The following is a 24,222-nucleotide window of genomic DNA, read 5'->3' on the forward strand; positions in this document are numbered from 1 at the left end:
GTATAATATTTTATTCCTGTCTTTAATGGAAATTGTTCATAATAGCATTATGTGAAGTAAGATAGTAAGCATGTTTATGTCACATCGTGACAGTTTTTAATCAAAGTATGTTTTGTAATCCTACAAAAGTGATTTTTTTAAATACCTGTTAAATCAATATGTTTCTTCTTAATCTACTCATTGATGTAATATGCAGGGAGATTCTTTTCTTACAAAATTGCCAAAGGAAAAAAATCTGTTATAAAAATGATATATGTGAAAGAGTCAGAACTCCAAAAGTGAGAAATAAGACGAATAATTTTTCAATCCATTCTTTTATTCCTATTCAAAGTAATTTTAGGTGATAACCATTCTGAGTTCTCCACCCTCTACTAGTTGTATTTTCTCTTTGATTTTAATAAACCATCAGTGGAGAACTCCCTTTCAACTTATTCCCCCTTTTCTTTCCTTCGCTTTAGACTTGGCATGAATGATATTTGAATAATGCAACAAGGGTCCCATTTTCCTCAAGAGTGACTAGTGATTATTCCTTGCCCATTTACCATAATGTTACCTGACTTAAAGATTCTCACGCTGTTAGAACAGTATTTTTAGTCGTGCTCCTCATTTTTTCCTTCCCCTTATTTCAGATATAATAAGAATAGGGCATTAGTATGAAATAATAAATGTGATGATTTGTCACTTTTTTCCAAAGAGAAAGTTATAGCAACCAAATTTGTCAGAAGTAGAAATAATTTCTCTTCACAGTCAGCAGCAATTACTCCTGATATCCAAATCCCTTTTGAACTTAACCTGATGTGGAAGGTAATTGTGAATCCACTTCTGGTGATACATAGCAGTTGAAAACAATCTGCTTTAATTCTCTTGGAATTATGTGTTAAGCACAAGAAACAGAAACATCCCAGCCCTTGTTAATAAGTGGACAAGGACTATAACTAAGTCCAATCAGTGTAAAACTGTGTGTGTGTGTGTGTGTTTTAGTTAGCTTTTTCCTCATGCTATCATCCTTGTATTCGGCTACAATATCACAATTGCAAACTTTGAGGCCCAGTGCCTCTTGTAGTTTTTGTTCGTTTGTTGTTTTTGTGATAGTAGGAATGTTTTATCAGTGAGCCACGCCCCTAGTCCTTTTTTTAATTTTTAATTTTTTTGTTTGTTTGTTTTGAGTCAGGGTCTTGCTAAGTTGACCAAGCTGGCCTCAAACTTGCGATCCTCCTGCCTCAAGCTTACAGATAGCTGGTGTTATAAATTGTGCACCATGGTACCCAACTCCCCTTTATAGATTTTACTTTAGTCTTTAATAAAGCACTCTTACATTCTATATAACCCATGAAAGGGATTGAGATATCACTTTATCCATTTAAATATGATGAGCTTGTACTCAATGCAGTTCAATTTTATTTTAAAAATGTGAACTCTTTAGCATAATGATTGTGGTGTGAATCAAAGTATTAGATAATAGCCCACATGGCTTTGCTTATGTGATACCCCGTAGTCTTGGAGACTGAATCATCCACTTCATATCTACTCTCATCATTGTGCATGCCCAGGCCCTGTTTTGGCAGCAGGCCTATATACTCTACTCGATTTACTGTGTTACCTGTACTCCCTCAAAATAGAATGAATCACTGGGTCTTAGTTCATTCTGTGATCGGCTTGTGGCATATTGGTTTGGCCAATTTGTTGAAGGGAGTTGTTTCCTTTTCTCCAGTCATGCACTCACTGGAATGACTCAAAAGTTATGCTGCATGAACTTATATTTCTTTCCTAAAATCTGCTCTTGGTAGGAAGAAATATTGCCCACACACACACATTTAAATGTGGTTTTAAGTGTGTCTTATATAATAGTTTTCTAAAGAGCAACTCACCAAACAGGCTTCCTTGTTAAACTTCTCATTTTCCTGCTCATTCAACAATATTATAACCAATGTGTAAGGGTAAACATATATGTGTTCGTTTAGCCATGTTCATAATCTGTTGGGTTTACTGCTTCATTTCTTTACCTTCTTGTTCTCATTTGTGTTCACCACTTCCATCAGTATCTCTAAATTGTAGTTCTGCATCTTATTCTGTATAATAAGTATATAAATATATCTCTTTACCTTCTTTTTCATCTAAGTTGTTATAGCATAGGGCCAAATCTGCATATTTCATAGCATCAATTTAGGCAACATATCTGTGGAACTCTGTTCCTTCATTAGGTCAGAAACTATATTTTGAATACAGTGAGTTTCTTCTTTATTTAACTTTTTTGATTATTTTATTTCTATTTATATCTTTGTACCATTCTTCAGACTTCCCATTTATTGCCTATAAGGCTTCTTCCAGGATGGGCAGCCTCCTCCTTCCTGGCTACCTCAGAATACTCTTATCCTTAGTCTTGCCATCATTCTAATTCACTTAAAGAGAAACATCCTGAGTTCAGTTTGCAACCATGCTCCCTATGTCAGCTGTTACTGGGTGATAATGTACTACCAGAGATATGACTATTTAACATCAAAGGATGCAAATACATCAGAAAGAATCACTATTTCACTTAAACTTAGGGCCTCTGTTTCAAAGTCTGTACTCTGATGATTTTCCTCACAAAAATGAACTTTCCCTAAGCAACAGGAACATAAGTTGCACACATGGTGATAGTAGTGATTATGAGGGAGTAGGGTTGTACACATGGTGATAGTAGTGATTATGAGGGAGTAGGGTCACCTCTGGAAGCACTCTTAGAGTTTATATTTCAACAAATGAATATGCATTTTTTTCAAATTATGTCAACCACTGATTCAGCTTTGAAAAAAGCACTTTACATTCTCTTTATATATATTTTTATTGGGCAACTATGCAGTGGCATTAATTCAGTGTTCTCAAATGACCGTTTGGAGCCAAGGTTCTCTACTAGTTAAAGACTACACTGGCCCCATTACACCCATCCAACATTCAAGAACATTTATATACTTATTATACAGTACAAGAGAAAAACCCTTGAAATTTTTTGTTATCTAGGCACTGAAAAATGGTGTAAAATCTTTTCTTGTCTGAATGAAAATGGGGTATTGATATGCCCTAGTATTGTATTACTATCTATCTCCCCTTATGTCCATTAATATTTGCTTTGTATGTATAGTTGCTCCAGTGTTGGGGATACACACACACACACACACACACACACATACACGTTTATATATTTTTACAATTGTTATGTCCTTTTGATGAATTGATCCTTTTATTGTTAAACAATAGCCTTATCTCATGCCCATCTAGACTTGAAGTCTAATTTATCTAAGTATAACCACCCCTCCTGTCTTTTAGTTACTATTTGCATGGACTATCTTCTATTTTTTTACTTTCAGTCTTTGTTCTTAAAGCTCAGGTAAGTTGCTTTTTGGCAGCATATAGTTGGATCTGTTTTGTTTTTTTTTTTAATTCATTCATCCACTCCTTGTCCTTAAATTGTAGAGTTTAATCCATTTATGTTCAAGGTTATTATTGCTAAATAAGAACTTAGTCCTAGTATTTTTAAGGTTTTTTTTTTTTGTAAATCCTTTCTTTATTCTTATCTACCTTTGAAATTTGGTGATTTTCTATAATACTATGCATTGGCTCCTTTCTCTTTCTTATTTGTATATCTGCTATAATTTTTTACATTGTGATTATCAAGAGGCTTACATAAAGCATCTTATAGATGTAATAACTATTTTACACACTACCATTATTGTAATGGAGTTTTTTTAAAACATTTACTTTTTAGTTGTAGGTGAACTCAATACCATTATTTTATTTTTATGTGGTGCTGAGGATCAAACCCAGTGCCTCATATATGTTAGGCAAGCACTCTACCTCTGAGCCACAATCCCAGCCCGGTAATGGATTATTTTTAATTTGACTGTGAATTTACCTCTACCAGTGAGTTTTATACATATGTTTTTATGTTAGTAATTATTGACCTATGGTTTCTGGTTGAAGAACTTCCTTAAAACTCTTGTAAGGAAAGCCTAGTAATGATGAATTCATTCAAGTTTTTCTTGTCTAGGAAAGACTTTTACTTCATTTCTGTAGGTTAACTTTGCCGATAGTATTTTTGACTGTCAATTTTGTTCTTCAGTGCTTTGAATATATCATCCCATTCTCTCTTGGTCTAAAAAGTTTCTTCTGAGAAATCTTCTAATAATCTAATAGAGATTCCCTCACATGCCATTTGACACTTTTCTCTGCCTTTAACTTTTATTTATTTATTTAGTACCAGGGAATGAACCCATGGTCACATAAACCACTGAGCCACATCACTAGCTCGTAACATTTTTTTTAAATTTTGAAACAAGATCTTGCTGAGTTGCTTAGGGCCTTGCTAAGTTGAAGAAACTTGCCATCCTCCTGCCTCAGCCTCCAGAGCTGCTGGGATTACAGGTGTGTGCCACAATGCCTGGCTTAGTGTTGACTTTCTTAGCTAGCATGTAGATAGATTCAGGTTTTTTGAAGGGTAGCAGTGCAGTGGTAGAACAGTAGGCTAGCATGTGCAAGGCTCCTGAGTTCAATCCTGGTAAAAATAAACAAACAAAACAAACAAGCAGCAATATATTTTGAAATTAAAATTCAGTAAAAAGTAGAATCAGGGAAATCCTATTTTGGTTTTAGGTTGGAGACTGTTTTGAATATGATAAGTTCCTTTCTAATTGCATTTACCTCTTTCTTGAGTATTTCATTTCTAGTTCTTTTTGTCCTATTTTTCAGGCTTTGCATTCTCTCTAAGGATTCCTTTGTAGTGGACATACTTTCCCACTTAGGTCTACTTTGAATTGTTCTTAAATATTCTTATATAAGTATTATAGCAATATTAATTCAGAAAAATTGTTTGCTTAAAAATACTTTTAAATATCCTTTATCCAAAATACTTGAGACAAGAAGGATTTCAGATTTCAAATTTTAGGGGATTTTAGAATATTTGCATATGTATAATGAGACATCTTAGGGTGGGATTCAAGTATAAACACAAAATTCATTTATATTTCACATACACCTTATACCAGATGTAATTTAGTACAATATTTTTTAATACTGTTGTATATTTGACTACAACCCATCCCATGAGGTCAGGTGTGAATTTTTTTTTAACTGGATTTTGAATTTTCAGATTTGGAATATTCAACCTGAATTGGTTCTTCACAGAGGGTTTTGAGACATAAAATTTCAATTTGATAAAATTTGGCTATGACAGTTTTAGGCTATATAAAACTATGTGTGAAATTATTATAAATTGAAAATATGAAATCAGGCTATATTAATATTTTTAACATACATTATTAAATACTTAAATAAGTCAGCATATAAAGATGAAATAGTATTTATTGTTCTGTGCTTCAAGAGTAAGTAAACTTGTAGTATCATGTAACCTGGTCCCACATTTTGGTGAAATTTTATGTTTTGCCATTTGGTGGCACTGGTGATTAATTGTGAGCACATTGTAAAACTGGCACATGAACTAGAAACAGTTTTACAGTGATAATTAAAATCCTTTTGTAGATATAAATAATGTGGAAATGTCTTAAATTTATGAACCTGTGGTAAAACTGGTAGGAAATGAAAAAGCATCTAAAGCATTTTTAAAAACTTGATAAAGGATGAACTCACTGAAGTGAATGAAATCAGCCATAAGTGGAAGGAGCTAAAATATAGTGAGGCTGAGAAGGAAACAGAGCCAACTAGAGGGTCTTTTCATAGTAAGGAGTTTGAACTTGATGCTAAGGAATAGCAAGACATCATTAAAAATTTTCATGGGAGAGAAAAGATGGCGGCGGGAAGCGAGTAAGCCGCTCCGTGCTCCGCGCCACAGCGCCCACAGCGTATGTTGCCGCGTCTTAAAAGAAGAAGTAAAGATCATTAAAGGAGATCTGTCGATAAAGACTCAGCACCGTGTCAAGAAAAGGGCCTAGGTGGAGTGTATCCGCCACGACTCCAGCCAAGGTGGAGAGAGTCCATCACGACTTCAGTGCGAGCAGTAAGGCTGTAGCCCCTGAGCTGCCCGGCTCCCTCGGCCCCTTCTCCCTCTCCTCTCCACCTTTTCGCTTTGCTTATCCCCCGCCGTCTCTCCTCCCACGCTCACTCCCTAAATCTTGATCTCAATTTCTCCCCCCCCCCCCTCGCGTACCCAGTACCCGGCCCGCACGGCCCCGAGGCGCTGCCTCCCCTCCCCCAGCCTGCACCCCCTCCCCAGGGGTCCCGACGGCCACAACTGGGCTGCCGCCGCCGCGGCGCTTCCCGCGGAGCAGCTTAGAGCAGACTCTTCACTGCGAGAGTGAGCTGCCGAGTAAAATGGAACAGCTGATATGATGAGTGAGTGACAATTTAAAATCTAAGTGATCCAACATGGCGGCGGGCGCAGAGAGATCTAGTCTCTAACCCCTTCAGCTGCGCGGGCATAGGGAGAAGTAAAGTGTCAAAATACTGTTCGATCAGGACCACTAGGCACTGTTGAGCTGAAGGAGATCCCGGGTGAATAGTCTGCCCTTCTCAGAACACACCGAGCCCAGATTGGCTGCATTCTAGTTCTGGTTCACCTGCTTCCTCAGCCCCAAGCCCACAAATTTAGGGTCTGAGGGAGGCAAACAGAAAGGGTGTGTCCAGGCATCCATGATAACAGGGCTCCCAGGAGCAGCAGACCCGGCGTGTAGCCAGTATTGTGGTGAGCGCCACAGGTGAGCGGGGCCTGGCTTGAGGAACCACAAGAGAAGGCCCTAGGCACTCTCGATTGGAGACCCGCACAGTCTGGGAAGAAAACCTGAGGCACAGTGATTGGTTCCCACCTATCAAGAAGAGAAGCCTGGCCCAGTGGGCATAGCTCCACCTACTGGAAGAGAAGTTAATCGAGCTCTATGACTGCATTTATTATTATTATTTTTAATGATTATTATTAGTAATTTTTTTAATTTTTTAATTTTTTATTTTTTTTTTCACTTTTTGTTGTTGATGTTGTTGTTCTTTAACTTTCTTATTAATGGTTTCAATTTTTTTTAATTCTTTTTATTCTATTATTATTACTATTATTTTTTAAACTTTAATTTCCATTTTTTAATAATCATTATAAATTTTTTTTTGTTTTAAATTTTTATTTTTACGTTTTTTCTTTCTTTCTTTTCACTTTTTCTCTTTTGTCTTTTCATTTCTTTTCAATTTTCTTATTCCCCCTATCTTGAATTCTACCTGCGTACACTCATTCTCTTTAGTGACTTCTTCCCTTCCCTTCTAATATCTCTCCTCCCAAGCATCAAATAAATTTATAAGAGTAAACAGTAGCTCGGCAGTCAAACAGAACAAGAAGTAACATGAGCATAAAAAAGCAAGGAAGAAAAGGAGTACAAACAACGAAGGACAGCCTAAATAGTCAGGAGGACCTAGAGTCATCAGAAAAATGGCCATATAAAGAACTCAAGGAACACCTTAGACAGATGGAAAGGAACCTTAAAGATCACATTGAAAATGAATTACATAAACAGATAAAAGAAGAAGTTAAGCATCTTTATCAGGAGATAGAGATTATAAAAAAAATCAAACAATAATTCTAGAAATGAAGGAAACGATAAACCAAATTAAAAACTCAATCGAGAGTATCACTAACAGAGTGGAGCAAGTAGAAGCCAGAACGTCAGATAATGAAGACAAAATATATCATCTTGAAAAGAGTCTAGCCAACTCAGATAGGCTGGTTAAAAATCACCAGAAAAACATCCAAGAGATTTGGGATAACATAAAAAAACCAAACCTACGAGTCATCGGGATAGAGGAAGGCACAGAGATTCATACCAAGGGAATGAGTAACCTGCTGAATGAAATAATTACAGAAAACTTTCCAGAAATAAAAAAGGAAACAGATATACAAATTGTAGATGCATACAGGACACCAAGCACGCAAAATCACAGTAGACCAACGCCAAGACACATTGTTATGAAGATATCCAATATACAGAACAAAGAGAAAATACTAAAAGCTACAAGAGAAAAGAGGCAGATTACATTTAGGGGTAAACCAATAAGGTTAACAACGGATTTTTCATTACAGACGCTGAAAGCGAGAAGATCCTGGAACAACGTATTTCAAACACTGAAAGACAATGGATGCCAACCAAGAATTCTGTATCCAGCAAAATTAAGCTTCAGGTACGATAACGAAATAAAAATCTTTCATGATAAACAAAAGCTAAAAGAATTTGTAGCCAGGAAACCAGCATTGCAAAGCGTCTTGAGCAAAACATTACACAAGGAAGAAATGAATAACAATAACCAAAACCATCAGTGGGAAGTGCCTCTATAAAGTCAGAGGTCAGAGGAAAAGCTAATTTTGGAGAAACAAACTAAAAGAAGATAAATAATCAAACATGGCTGGAAGTACAAACCATACATCAGTAGTAACTCTAAACGTTAATGGCTTAAACTCTCCAATAAAGCGACATAGGCTGGTAACATGGATTAAAAAAACAAAACCAACAATATGCTGCCTCCGGGAGACACATCTGATTGGAAAAGACATACACAGGCTCAAGGTAAAAGGTTGGGAAAAAATATACCACGCACACGGTCCTCGTAAGCAAGCAGGGGTGGCCATCCTAATATCGAATAAAATCGACTTCAAGACTAAGTTAATCAAAAGGGATAAGAAAGGACATTATATACTGTTAAAAGGAACCATTCACCAACAAGACATAACAATTATCAATATTCATGCACCAAATAATGGCGCTGTGATGTTCATAAAACAAACTCTCCTCAAGTTCAAGAATCAAATAGATCACAACATAATAATCATGGGTGACTTCAATACACCTCTCTCACCATTGGACAGATCCTCCAAACAAAAGTTGAATAAAGAAACTATTGACCTCAATATTACAATCAATAACCTAGACTTAACTGACATATATAGAATATATCAACCATCATCAAGTGGATATACTTTTTTCTCAACAGCACATAGATCCTTCTCAAAAATAGACCATATATTATGCCATAGGGCAACCCTCAGTAATTATAAAGGGGTGGAGATAATACCATGCATTTTATCAGATCATAATGGAATGAAACTGGAAATCAATGATAAAAGAAGGAGGGAAAAATCCTACATCACATGGACAATGAACAATACGTTACTGAATGATCAATGGGTTACAGAAGACATAAAGGAGGAAATCAAGAAATTCTTAGAGATAAATGAATATACGGACACAACATATCGGAATCTATGGGACACAATGAAAGCAGTCTTAAGAGGGAAATTCATCGCCTGGAGGTCATTCCTCAAAAAAAGGAAAAACCAACAAATAAATGAGCTCACACTTCATCTCAAAGCCCTAGAAAAGGAAGAGCAAAACAACAGCAAATGCAGCAGAACGCAAGAAATAATTAAAATCAGAGCAGAAATCAACGAAATTGAAACAAAAGAAACTAAAAAATTAACAAAACAAAAAGTTGGTTCTTTGAAAAAATAAATAAGATTGACAGACCCTTAGCCATGCTAACGAAGAGAAGAAGACAGAGAACTCAAATTACTAACATACGAGATGAAAAAGGCAATATCACAACAGATGCTACAGAAATACAGAAGACAATTAGAAATTATTTTGAGAACCTATATTCCAATAAAATAGAAGACAGTGAAGACATTGATAAATTTCTTAGGTCATATGATTTGCCCAGACTGAGTCAGGAGGATACACACAATTTAAACATACCAATATCAATGGATGAAATAGAAGAAGCAATCAAAAGACTACCAACCAAGAAAAGCCCAGGACCGGATGGGTATACAGCGGAGTTTTACAAAACCTTTAAAGAAGAATTATTACCAATTCTTTTCAAGTTATTTCAGGAAATAGAAAAAGAGGGAGCTCTACCAAATTCATTCTATGAGGCCAACATCACCCTGATTCCGAAACCAGACAAAGACACCTCAAAGAAAGAAAACTAAGACCAATATCTCTGATGAACCTAGATGCAAAAATCCTCAATAAAATTCTGGCGAATCGGATACAAAGGCACATCAAAAAAATTGTGCACCATGATCAAGTAGGATTCATCCCTGGGATGCAAGGATGGTTCAATATACGGAAATCAATAAATGTTATTCACCACATCAATAGACTCAAAGATAAGAACCATATGATCATCTCGATAGATGCAGAAAAAGCATTCGACAAAGTACAGCATCCCTTTATGTTCAAAACATTAGAAAAACTAGGGATAACAGGAACTTACCTTGACATTGTAAAAGCTATCTATGCTAAGCCTCAGGCTAGCATCATTCTGAATGGAGAAAAATTGAAGGCATTCCCTCTAAAATCTGGAACAAGACAGGGATGCCCTCTATCACCACTTCTATTCAATATAGTTCTCGAAACACTGGCCAGAGCAATTAGACAGACAAAAGAAATTGAAGGCATAAAAATAGGAAAAGAAGAACTTAAATTATCACTATTTGCAGATGACATGATTCTATACCTAGAAGACCCAAAAGGGTCTACAAAAAAACTACTAGAACTAATAAATGAATTCAGCAAAGTGGCAGGATATAAAATCAACACACATAAATCAAAGGCATTTCTGTATATCAGCGACAAAACTTCTGAAACGGAAATGAGGAAAAACACTCCATTCACAATATCCTCAAAAAAAATAAAATACTTGGGAATCAACCTAACAAAAGAGGTGAAAGACCTATACAAGGAAAACTACAGAACTCTAAAAAGAGAAGTAGAAGAAGATCTTAGAAGATGGAAAAATATACCCTGTTCATGGATAGGCAGAACTAACATTATCAAAATGGCGATATTACCAAAAGTTCTCTGTAGGTTTAATGCAATGCCAATCAAAATCCCAATGGCATTTCTTGTAGAAATAGATAAAGCAATCATGAAATTCATATGGAAAAATAAAAGACCCAGAATAGCAAAAACAATTCTAAGCAGGAAGTGTGAATCAGGTGGTATAGTGATACCAGATTTCAAACTATATTACAGAGCAATAGTAATAAAAACAGCATGGTACTGGTACCAAAACAGGCAGGTGGACCAATGGTACAGAATAGAGGACACAGAGACTAATCCACAAAGCTACAACTATCTTATATTTGATAAAGGAGCTAAGAACATGCAATGGAGGAAGGATAGCATCTTCAACAAATGGTGTTGGGAAAACTGGAAATCCATATGCAACAAAGTGAAACTGAATCCCCTCCTTTCGCCATGCACAAAAGTCAACTCAAAGTGGATCAAGGAGCTAGATATCAAATCAGAAACTCTCCGTCTGATAGAAGAAAAAGTTGGCTCCGATCTATATATTGTGGGGTCGGGCTCCAAATTCCTCAATAGGACACCCATAGCACAAGAGTTAATAACAAGAATCAACAAATGGGACTTTCTTAAACTGAAAAGTTTTTTCTCAGCAAGAGAAACAATAAGAGAGGTAAATAGGGAGCCTACATCCTGGGAACAAATTTTTACTCCTCACACTTCAGATAGAGCCCTAATATCCAGAGTATACAAAGAACTCAAAAAATTAGACAATAAGAAAACAAATAACCCAATCAACAAATGGGCCAAGGACATGAACAAACACTTCACAGAGGAGGACATACAGTCAATCAACAAGTACATGAAAAAATGCTCACCATCTCTAGCAGTCAAAGAAATGCAAATCAAAACCACCCTAAGATACCATCTCACCCCAGTAAGATTGGCAGCCATGACGAAGTCAAACAACAACAAGTGCTGGCGAGGATGTGGGGAAAAGGGTACTCTTGTACACTGCTGGTGGGACTGCAAACAGGTGCAGCCAATTTGGAAAGCAGTATGGAGATTCCTGGGAAAGCTGGGAATGGAACCACCATTTGACCCAGCTATTGCCCTTTTCGGACTATTCCCTGAAGACCTTAAAAGAGCACACTACAGGGATACTGCCACATCGATGTTCATAGAAGCACAATTCACAATTGCTAGACTGTGGAATCAACCCAGATGCCCTTCAATAGATGAATGGATAAAAAAAAAATGTGGCATTTATACACCATGGAGTATTACACAGCACTAAAAAATGACAAAATCACGGAATTTGCAGGGAAATGGATGGCACTAGAGCAGATTATGCTCAGTGAAGCTAGCCAATCCCTAAAAAACAAATACCAAATGTCTTCTTTGATATAATGAGAGCAACTAAGAACAGAACAGGGAGGAATAGCAGGAAGAAAAGATTAACATTAAACAGAGACATGAGGTGGGAGGGAAAGGGAGAAAAAAAGGGAAATTGCATGGAAATGGAGGGAGACCCTCATTGTTATACAAAATTACATATAAGAGGTTGTGAGGGGAATGGGATAACAAACATGGAGGGAAATGAATTACAGTTGATGGAGTAGAGAGAGAAGATGGGAGGGGAGGGGAGGGGGGATAGTAGAGGATAGGAAAGGTAGCAGAATACAACAGTTACTAATAGGGCATGATGTAAAAATGTGGATGTGTAACCGATGTGATTCTGCAATCTGTATTTGGGGTAAAAATGGGAGTTCATAACCCACTTGATTCTAATGTATGAAATATGAGATGTCAAGAGCTTTGTAATGTTGTGAACAACCAATTAAAAAAAAATAAATAAGTAAAAATTTTCATGAAAGGAAAAAAAAAAACTTGATAAAGGCCTGGGGTTGTGGCTCAGCCATAGAGCGCTCACCTAGCACATGCAAGGCCCTGGGTTCGATCCTCAACACCAAATAAAAATAAATAAATAAAGGTATTGTGTCCAACTACAACTAAAAAGTAAATATTAAAAAAGAAAAAAACTGATGTAAGTCCTAGGAGACTGAGGCAGGAGGATCATGAGTTCAAGAACAGCCTCAGCAACTTAACGAGACCCTGTCTCAAAATAAAAAGGGTTCAGAAGTGAGTCAGTGTTTAAGTGCACCTGGTTGAATCCCCAGTAAAACTGATTTGTGAAACATTCAGGTCAATATTTTATTCCTTTTACAAGTTGTTATATTTAAAAATGAGTTTTGAAACACTGCTTACAGGGATTTAGCTGTGTCGTTGGTTTTATAAAAAAAAAATAGTTCTTTTTTCAGTTATGTTTTTATCTTGTGTGAAACTGTTTTGTTTTGCTAGTTTAGTTAATGTAATGTTTGCATTTTTTCATGCTTGATCAACCTTCTAAATGAATGTTTAATATTTTTTTCTTTGACAATTAACAGTGTGTCTTCTGTCTCAAGATTTGGTTGATACTGAACAGCCTTCAGGTTGTGGTTATAAATGAAATATCCATGCTATTTACACAGAAGGCCCAAGTTCTAATAAGTTGGTGATATGGATGACCTTGGCTTAGGATGAGGTCACCATGTCTTGAACTACCTTTAAATTTTCAAGAGCTGACCAAGTTTTGTTACTAAGTAATTTTAGTAGTAGAATGACCTGTTTATTGCTGCTTTCTGGTTTAGAGTTCATGTCTGAATTTCTGTGCCCCTAAGTTCAGGTTCTTCTCATCTGTTCAGCTGAGTTGACCCAGATAAATTTGATGAATATAGAGGATAAGCTTTTGTTGAAAGCTGCTGGAAGTCAACCAAAATTATAAAGTACCAATAAATTGGTCTTACACATTGGACCAGATACTTTGGATCACAGACTGTATACTAGTTGTTAGCATATATATGGAAACCAGATAGCTTTTAAAAAAAATGTAAAATTTTAATGGTAATATGTGAACATTTTCTTCATTTAAAAAAAAATGGGGCCGGGTATTGAACTCAGGGGTTCTCTACCACTGAGCCACATCCTCAGCTCTATTTTTATTTTATTTAGAGACAGGATCTCACTGAGATGCTTAGCACCTCACTTTAGCTGAGACTGGCTTTGAACATGAGATCTTCCTGCCTCAAGGTGTGTTTCTGTGGGTACAATGATAGTGTGAAGAAAATTAAATAGAAACCACAACTTGTACCAAATCTGATTATCTTTGGTTTGTATTTATACCATTTTTAATAATAATAATAATAATAAAAAGAAGAAGAAGAAGTAGATTTTTGTCTTTGCCATGTTGGTTTTCTCTTAAGATTGAGATTAATGCAGAACTACCTCTACTCAGCATATTTTATAGCTCACTTAAGAATATAAGGTCTAGATAAAGGATTTTTAATCCCCTTATGTGATTTATGCTATTCTTTAAATTAGAATAAAATCTGCTAAGTATTCCCTAGAGGTTTTTAAAATTCTTTTTAGGCCATAAGCTGACAATTTCAGAGAGTTGTGCTAATGCCTTATTTAAGTTGTATAAGAATTACGTGTGTCTATAAGAACAAAAAAATTTTTTTGCAGTTTTGTAGATCAAATCTACTGTCTTTATCATGCTAAACAAACATTCTACCACTGAGCCACATCCCTAGCCTAAAAGAAAAATTTTAAGGAATATGTATAACTGAAGTATAATTAGTTGGAGTAGTAGATGTGTGGGTGATTTCTTTTTCTTAAGCATTTCCTAATGTTTCTATTATAGATGGTTTGCCCGGTAATTTTAGAATGACGTTTAAAATAACCTGTATTAGGGACATAGCCACATCAATGTTTATAGCAGCATAGTACATAATAGCTAAACTGTGGAACTAACCTAGATGCCCCTCAGTTGATGAATGGATTAAAAAATGTGGCATAAATACACAATGGAATATTACTCAAATAAAAGAGAATAAAATCATGGCATTTGCAGGTAAATGGATGGCGTTGGAGAAAATAGTGCTAAGTGAAGTTAACTGATCCCAAAAAAACAAATGCTGAATGTTTTCTCTGATATAAGGTGACTGACCCATAATGGGGTAGGGAAGGGGAGCATGGGAGGAATAGATGAACTCTAGATAGGGCAGAGGGGTGGGAGGGGAAGGGAGGGGGCAGGGTGTTAGCAATGATGGTGGAATATGATGAACATCATTATCCAAATTACATGTATGAAGACATGAATTGGTGTGAACATACTTTATATACAGAGATATGAAAAATTGTGCTTATATGTGTAATAAGAATTGTAATACATTCCACTGTCATATTTTTTAAAAAATAAAATCAATAAAAATAAAAAATAATAAAATAAAATAACCTATATGAGTATGAATGAAAATTGTATTATAGGTTGACTAGAGAAGTTGGTGCTATTCCTACTTTAGTAAATTTGTCTACATCTGTATTATCTTTCCTGTTTAAACATTCATTTAATTAAATTACTTTCTTAATAATTTTAAATGGTATTTTTCTTTCAGTTTATAATGTGAAGTATTTGGCTTTTGGGTTTCTGTGTCCTAAAATGTCTTTATGCATTGCCTACATTTTAAATTCTGATCATTCACGGATGGGAGAGTTTTTGTTTTATTCTGTGTTCTAAGTATCAGAAATTTGCTTTCTGCAAGTTAATTCATTTCATCAGAGACTAAAACCAGACTTTTGGTGTTTAAGTCAAGTAACCTAATTTAATACAAACTAAATAAGTAATAATTACTACCATTTATCAGATCCACCACTGTGTGCTTTACAAAAATTGTTTTATTTAATTCTTACAACCAGGAGACGATGGGTATAGCATTCTCATTTTAGAGAGCAAAAAATTTGAGGTTTAGAGAAGATATGAAATAATGAAAAATTGTATGACTGTTAAATGAGAATTGGGGGATTTGAGTATTGAAGTATATTACTTCAACTGCTTGTTGGTCTTCTTTTTTTAATTTATATATGACAGTGGAATGTATTATAATTCTTTATTACACATATAGAGCACAATTTTTCATGTCTCTAGTTGTATACAAAGTATATTCACACCAATTCCTGTCTTCATACATGTACTTTGGATAATAATGATCATCACATTTCACCCTCATTTATAATCTATACCCCTTACCTTCCCCTTCTACCCTTCTGCTCTATCTATAGTTCGTCTATTCTTCCCATGTTCCCTCCCTATTCCACTATGAATCAGCCTCTATATCAAAGAAAATGTTCAGCATTTGGTTATTTGGGATTGGCCAACTTCACTTAACATTATCTTCTCTAACTCCATCCATTTACCTGCAAATGCCATGACTTTATTCTCTTAATGCTGAGTAATATTCCATTGTGTATATTGCCACATTTTTTTATCCATTCATCTATTGAAGGGGATCTAGGTTGGTTCCATAGTACAGCTATTGTGAATTGTGCTGCTATAAACATTGATGTGGCTGTGTCCCTGTAGTATGTTGTTTTTAAGTCGTTTGGATATAGACCAAGGAGAGGGATAGCTGGGTCAAATGGTGGTTCCATTCCCAATTTTCCAAGAAATCTCCATACTGCTTTCCATATTGGCTGCACAAATTTGCAGTCCCATCAGCAGTGTATGAGTGTACCTTTTTCCCCACATCCTCACCAACACTAATAGCTGCCATTCTGACTGGAGTGAGATGAAATCTTAAAATGGTTTTAATTTGCATTTCTCTAATTGCTAGCTGTGATGAACATTTTTTTCATATATTTGTTGATTGATTGTATATCATCTTCTGAGAACTTGATAGCTTTCTTGAAAGAATGTCTGTTCAAACATTGGCAACTCTGTGAAGGCTACTCTTATTAACCCTGCTCTTGGCTTTAACATGTTTAGTTCTTTGTTTTCTTTTACCTCAGATATTTGATATACATCTCCTTACTTTTATTTCTCTGGTTAATGTATATATTCCTCTTTCTCTTCTGATTTATAATCCTGTGAGAGAAAACACTGTATCTTATTCATTTTGTATATTGATTCTCTAGAATTATCTTTGGCACTAACAAGTACTTAACACATCTTTTAATGTACTGGTAAAGTAATTTTTAAAATATTGTGAATTTTTCTCCTAAAAATCCACATCAAATTCATGTATTGAAATAGCAGAAATAATTTCTTTAAGAGAATTGATATAATGCAGCAAAGCAGATAGTACATGCCTGTAATCCAAGAGGCTCAGGAGGCTGAGGCAGGAAGATCTAGAGTTCAAAGCCAGCCTCAGCAAAAGCAAGGCACTAAGCAACTCAGGAGACCATGTCTCTAAATAAAAAATACAAAACAGGGCTGGGGATGTGGCTCAATGTTCGAGTGCCCCTGAGTTCACCCCCCGGTGCCCCAGCCCACTCCCCCAAAATCCAAATCCTTAAGAGAATTGATATAATGCAATTTAGGTTCTAAAATGATGCTAATGTTCAGAACAACAGTATTGTGTTAGTTTTGTATCGCTGTAATCAAAATACCATACCAGAAAAACTTGGAGCAAGGAAAACTCACATTTCTTGAGGGTTAGTTCATGGTTAGCCAAGTTCATTGCTCTAAGCCTAGGTGAGACATCATGGAGGAAGAGTGTGGTGTAGAGAAACTTCTCCAGGCATGGCAACCAGGAAGCAGAGAGAGGAAGAAGCAGGGGAATGGGTCAGACTGCAGTAAACATGTACCCCTCCAAGGGCATGCCCCCATAGACCCATATCCTCCAGCTACACTACACCTGCCTATAAAGTTACACCCTGTAAGTCCATTCAAACTCGTATGAATTAATCAGATTTCAGCTCTTACAATCCAGTCATGTCACCTCTGAACATTTCTGCATTAACACAGGAACTTTTGAGGGGCACCTCATATCCAAAGTATAACAAATATATTATTAAAGTCTTCTTTATTAATGATTCTATTGTAAGTATCTGCCCAGTTTTTCTTACAAATGAGTTTTTAGAAGTAACCTTTAGTGTATTCTAAAAATGCTGCTAGCATTGAGAACAACTTTGGAGGTTTTTTTCCCTTCAGAATTTTTGAAACCTTTCAGTATATATCCACCTATAAAACTTCATAAATAAAGTTTCAAAATATTTTAATATAATTTTTAAGATGAGAATACTTGTTTGTGTAAGCTCTAGATTTTTAAAAGTTTTTATACTCACATCTTAAAAAGCAGTATACCTTTTCACTAATGTTGAGCTATGAGATTAAAGCAACATTTCTATTTCTGTTTTTAAACAAAATAGATATTGAATATAAAAAGAAAATCTAGAAGCCTAAATAATGGAATGATATTACTACTTTATTCTTAGAAGATGTTCAATAAATATTGTGTTTGAAATGTATACTTTTCAGAAAGTCTTATTTACTAATTTAAGGAAGAATAGAAATAGAGAACAGACTTCCTGCCATGTTACTATTAGCATACCTGCAAATGTCATTTCTTCTTACTTTAGTAAGGTTCAGAATCTTACTTCATATTGTTCAAAGTTTCAATGGTAAGACAAAAACAAACACATATATGAATATAACAGCATTTTCAGTGAAGCAGATCTTACCATATGCAACTGTCACTCCTTCCATTCTTATTTATGTTGACATTTTTTTGTAGTAAGCAGTCTTATGTTGGGTCATTCATGTTTAATCTTTAAGGAGCTTTTACCAAAATTTGCAGAAGTTGCAGAAGCATTTCTTTTTAAGGTATACAATTAATAAATAAAATAGTTTTCTTCCCACCAAAAGTTGTAATGAATTAAAATTAAAGTGAAGGACTAAAAGTGAGTATTGTAGCAGCCTACTTTTTAAGAACATTTTGTGAAACATTGATAATTCAGTGGAAGCAAGTTAGGATGCATGACTATGTTTACTTATGAGGCTAGAAGTTTCTCTCTCTTCTCAGTGTTTATCCCTAGTATCTGTCATTTGCCTTGCTTAATAAACAATGTAGTAATGAGAAAGCTACTTGTATATAGAGAGTGAATAAACATTGATCTTGTAGGTTTTTAATTTTTTGTGCAAATATAAAATTCCCCATGTATTTAATTAAATTCTTTTTTATAGTTGGTGGCTAAAGGAATAAAGAGTTCTGATGTTTCTCCACCTTTGGGACAGCATGAAACAGGTGGCTCTCCCTCAAAGCATCAGATGAAATCAGTTATTTCTGTGACTTCAGCTTTGAAAGAAGTGGGTATGGTAAGTTTCCTAAAATTTGATACTCCTTAGAGTCCAAAGATTATTTAAAAGGAAATTAAATCTAACAAAATCACAGTAATTTCACAATGTTTCCCCTTGTTTTCTAGAGAAAAGATTACTTAGGATTTTTTTTTGGTTTACTATGAATATTAGAACCTTTCTGCTCATAGACTTTTATATCTAAGACTACATGGTAATTAAGCAATATAGTCAGCCCTCTGTTTCCAAGGGCTTCACATCTACAGACTCATCCAACCACCAATCAAAAATACTTTTTAAAAAATGAGTGTTATGTTGTTGATGACATGTACTGTGTGGTTAGGTCTGTGATGATTATATTTACATTGAACATGTTCAAACTTACTCTTGTCTATCTATCTATCTATCTATCTATATATATATATATATATATGGCAACTATTTAGCACTTACACTCTATTGGGTATAATAAGTAATCTAGAGGTGATTTAAAGTAAATCATAGCATTCGCACTGTATTAGGAATTATAAGTAATCTAGAGATGTTTAAAGTATATGGAAGATGTGTGTAGGTTATGTGCAAATACTCCACCATTTTGTATAAGGTGCTTGACATCTATGGATTTTGGTATCTGTATGGATAGGAAGGTCTTAGAACCCATCCCTCACATATACTGCGGATAATTCTCTTTTTGCCTACTTTGAATATTGAACAAATAAAATGTATATAGGAATGTACTGAAAACAGTGCAACAAATATTTTTATATCCCAGCCCCTCATGATTAACAAATGTTCACAAGTCCAACACATGTTTATATTTATTTAAAATGTTGTTATATAACAAATGATAGAGGATTCAGTGTAATTATACTTAATTCATCAATTATTCCTGTTGCCTTCTACTTCTGAATCTACATGCTATACAGATAGTGAAGCAAAGATATATGGACAAGTAAAAATTTGAACTTAGACATATGTATTGATCTAACATAAGAAGGTTCTGTTCTGGGCTTAAGAGAAACAGGCTTATAATGTAGAGTTTCTGTCTAGATTTCAACATTTTGATAGAAGGGAAAAGAATTACTGAACCATATAACACATTAACCTCATTTGCTTCTTTCCTAGTAATTAATGTCAATGTCTTTTATTTTTTGAGTTTCAAAAGTTTTTGCAGACTTCCAATATTTTTGATTAGTACACTAATTTTTTTACAGCCTTTGTGCTTGTATTGAAAATAAGACTGAGTAGAAAAATCTGTTTCTTGACCACTCTCCAGACCTTCATATAAGAAACTATTGTTCTTCAAGTAGGTTTTGTCTCTTCTTCTTTCTGTTAACAACTTTGCATGTGCTACATTGTTCACTTCAACCTTTTAGATATCACTGTGTGGTTTCCTTCCTGGTACCCAGTCTCATATCTCAAGTAGTTGTTCAGCTCTCTCTGATTGTAATGACTGCTAATTCCTGACTACTTTACTGGGTAAAATGTTCCTTATCTCATTTACATGTTACTTTAAAACTGACCACTGCATTGTTTTATATTTTTTTCGAATATTACAAAGTGTGAGGTAATCCATGTAACTAAAATGACTATTCTTAAGATAATAAATCAATTAACATTGCTTGTTTAAAACTTTGAAAATTGTTCTTAGTGAAAGATATCTTCCAGATATCTTTGCTTTCAAAACTTAATTACTATGAATTCTCTTTTTCTTATATTTTTAAATTCTAGGGGCTGGGCTCTAGTGCAGTTTTAGAGCACTTGCCTAGGATGCTTGAGGCACTGAGTTTGATCCTCAGCACCACGTAAATATAAACAAGTAAAATAAAGGTATAAAAAATAACATTTTTAAAAAAAATTCTAGGTGATCTAGAATGATTTCATTATGTTAATCATAAGTCAATATTTATTAATAATACAAAGGACTCAGAACTCATTCTTATTACCCTCTTAGGGAAGAAAGCCAGTTCCCACTTGTGTTTAATGCTGTGTCTTAACAAAAGTATGTGTGTGTGTGTGTGTGTGTGTGTGTAACAAAAAGACGATTTTAAAATAAGTCTGTCTTCAATTATTTTGTCTATCAGATTTTTCTCTACCTTTAATTTTTAAAATATGTGAATTAATTTTTTTTATTTCTACCATTGACTTTAATGACCAAAAATCACTTGCGAAAGATGAAGAAAATTTAAATATGTGAGCAGTAAATTGAAGATATTACAAATAATTGAGAATTGGCCTTTCTTCTATAGTAAGCCTGTTAGTTGATAATATTTAAATGTTTATCTTTGCTGATAATGAAGGATGCTGTATTAACATTTTTCAGGAAAAAAGAAGTTAACAAGGAGCAATTTGATGAAAAACCAAAAATAATATTTTTTAAGGCAGACTTTTAGGATAACATTATTTTTTATTCTATATCTGTCTGTGTTTAAAGGACATAAATTTAACTGATACCCAGGAAACTTCAGAAGAAATGCAAAAGAACAACAATGCTATTTCAGTAAGTGCTGTTTTCAGAGTTTCTCTGTCAATCATTTTACTTAATAATATACACGTTAGAATTTTACTTAAGGGGCCGAGGTTGGATCAGTGTTAGAGCACCTTCGTAGTGTATTTGAGGCACTGGGTTTCATCCTCAGCATTACATAAAAATAAATAAATAAAAATAAAGGTATTGTGTCCATCTTAAAAAATGCTTGAAAATGAATTTAAAAAGATTTTACTTAATAATATTTGCATAAAACATAATTGTTTCAGAGTAAACGAGAAATACTACGTAGGTTGAATGAAAATCTTAAAGCTCAAGAAGAAGATGAAAAAGGAAAGCAGCATCAGTCTGATATTTGTGAGATCATTGTTCATGAAGATACCAAAGAGTGTGAAAAAGAAAAACCAGTTTCATCTGATCGAAAGAAGTGGGAGGTGGGAGGTCAACTTGTGATTCCCCTGGATGAATTAACACTGGATACATCTTTCTCTGCAACTGAAAGTATGTATGAACAAATTAATGACCTATTTTGGTTTAGCATGCACATAAATACAAATTTTTGTAGAATGGCTATCTGAAGGAACCAGCACTTAGAGAGACTGAGAGAGGCTGGAAGCATTCTGGTTTGTTCTCCTCTTAGAGAAGTATCTCCCTCTCTTAGTGCAATGTGAAGAATGTAAAAAATAATCCAGCGTTAAGAATAATAAGGATTAAAAAAAAGAATAATAAGGATTTTTATACAAAGTATATAGTGTGAAAGAGAACTAATGATGTTACTTTAGCCCTTTACACCAGGTTAGATTAATCTGTTACTGGGAATAATTAATAAGTACTAGAGTAGTGAACTTTGGTAAAATCTCAGGAAGGTCCCTTGAGAACTTATCAGAGATATTGAAAAGGTCTGATTTAATGATTCATTTATCCAGCAATAATTTCCAAGTACCCACTCTTTTTTTTACATTATCCTGGGCACCAGAGATACACCAATGCATAAAACAGAAATATAGGTGCACTTGTGATTCTTATATTCTAAAAGGGCATGGACAAGCCTAATTTTAAGGGAAAAAAAATTAATGGGCAATTTTTGCCAAAGTCTTTCTCACATTGGAGAAAACCCCAAAGACTTGATAGCATTTGTTTTGTTTCTTTATTCAACAGTTCCTCTTTTTTTAATAGAAGATGGACACAATACCTTTATTTTGTTTATTTTTTATATGGTACTGGGGATCGAACCCAGTGCCTCACACATGCTAGGCAAGTGCTCTACTACTGAACTACAACCCCAGCCCTATTCAGCAGTTCTTTATTGAGTACCTATACATGCCACACACTCTTAAGCAGTAGGGATACGATAATGGTTAAGACACAATTCCTGTTCTTAAGGTGGCTGGTGTTTAGTGGGAAGGATGGAAAGTAAGAGGCAACTGGAGCTGATAAATAATATAAGTAATATACCAGGAATAATCATAGGTTACTGTAAGAATAATTGCAAGGACATATGTCAGTCTTGGGACACTAAGGAAGTGATTACCAGAAAATGTTATATGTTGAGGAAAGAAGTAATTAGCTAAACCAAACCCATACAGAGGGTTTTGGGCAGGGAATAGTTAGGACAGGAGTAAAAATACAGGAGAAGCTCAGGGAAATAGATGTAATTCAACATGGATTTCTAATGTTCAAAATTCACGACAAAGAATGAAGCAAGAAGACTTGGAAGGGATAACCCTCTGGGGGTTATCTAGCTCTCTAGATAATGAGGGGGGTCCTACATGTTGACTTCATAATATTTGTAAAATTTATAAGTTTTCAGCCATTATTTCCTCAAATATTTTTCCTACACCTCTTCCCTTTCTTTCCTTTGTAGACTCCAGTTTCTCTTGTTGACTCAAACTCCTACTGCAGAGGGGAGACTTATTAAAACAGGAATCAGCAAATATCTTCTCTAAATTACCGGATAATAAATATTTTAGGTTTTACAGTCAATATGGTATCTGTTAAACTTCTTAACTTTGACCATGCGTACCACCCCTTGACTACTCTGGGACCTAGGGTATAATCTATTAATTTAGTTTCCAAAGTCTTTTGAGATGCCAGAAAGGATCAGATTCATGCATGTGCATATTGAACTATGAGTTGAAGTAATAAAGAATTGCTTTATGGGGTCACTTTCTTGAATTTTGTTGTCTTCACTATCTCCTAGTATTTTCTAGTTTCCTGGAACTCCTTTCTTTCCTCATCTGGTCAGAAAGCTGGGACTTTAATTACTTGGTGCTGTTTGTATACTTGGAGCCAAGTGGCCAGAAATTAGAGAGAAAAATGGGATTTGGCCCTGTCTTCTTGATACCATATCTCCTCTGGACAAAAAGGAAGCTTCTCTCCCGGTTTTGACTCCTGTGGGTTCCCATTATCAACTGCTCTTCCCACTACCACGGGATTGTATAGGATTTAGGAAAAGAAATAAAGGAATAAAGAAATTTTGAAAAATGTTGGGGACTTTTGTATTCTATCTGAGCTTTAGGATATACCTTTCCCTTTGTTCAAGCTAGAACAAGAAAGCTGCTCCTGTACTTCCTGTGTTTGCAGTCTGGTGCCTACTTCTGGGGTTGTGGTGTGTTGAATCTTAACTGGGAAACACTGAGTATTTCACCACTGGTTTAGGGTACTTTGAATTTTTGTCTTCCCCACTGCAGCTGCTTTTGCCTTTCAGAGTTCTCAGTTGCTTTATGCATTTTGTCCTAGTTTTTATAGCTATATTTAATGCGAGCTATGGGTTGATGTGTGCCTTTTCCATC

The 24,222-nt window shown here is 35.0% G+C and overlaps 1 protein-coding gene across 7 annotated transcripts in view; it reads left to right on the forward strand.

Moving 5' to 3' along the window:
- Positions 1-24,222, forward strand: part of Nek1 (NIMA related kinase 1) — a 163,381-nt gene that overhangs the window by 90,439 nt on the left and 48,720 nt on the right. For 6 of the 7 annotated variants that reach the window (XM_026389744.2, XM_026389747.2, XM_026389748.2 and 3 more), the window contains 3 exons: positions 18,832-18,963; positions 21,377-21,442; positions 21,700-21,931. In XM_026389744.2, the coding sequence (XP_026245529.2) occupies positions 18,832-18,963; positions 21,377-21,442; positions 21,700-21,931 (430 nt within the window). The remainder of the gene's footprint in view (positions 1-18,831; positions 18,964-21,376; positions 21,443-21,699; positions 21,932-24,222) is intronic. The other variant, XM_077792549.1, reaches the window with a different exon arrangement.

This window comes from Urocitellus parryii, chromosome 14, assembly GCF_045843805.1.
Source record: "Urocitellus parryii isolate mUroPar1 chromosome 14, mUroPar1.hap1, whole genome shotgun sequence".
NCBI classification, from domain to species: Eukaryota; Metazoa; Chordata; class Mammalia; order Rodentia; family Sciuridae; genus Urocitellus; species Urocitellus parryii.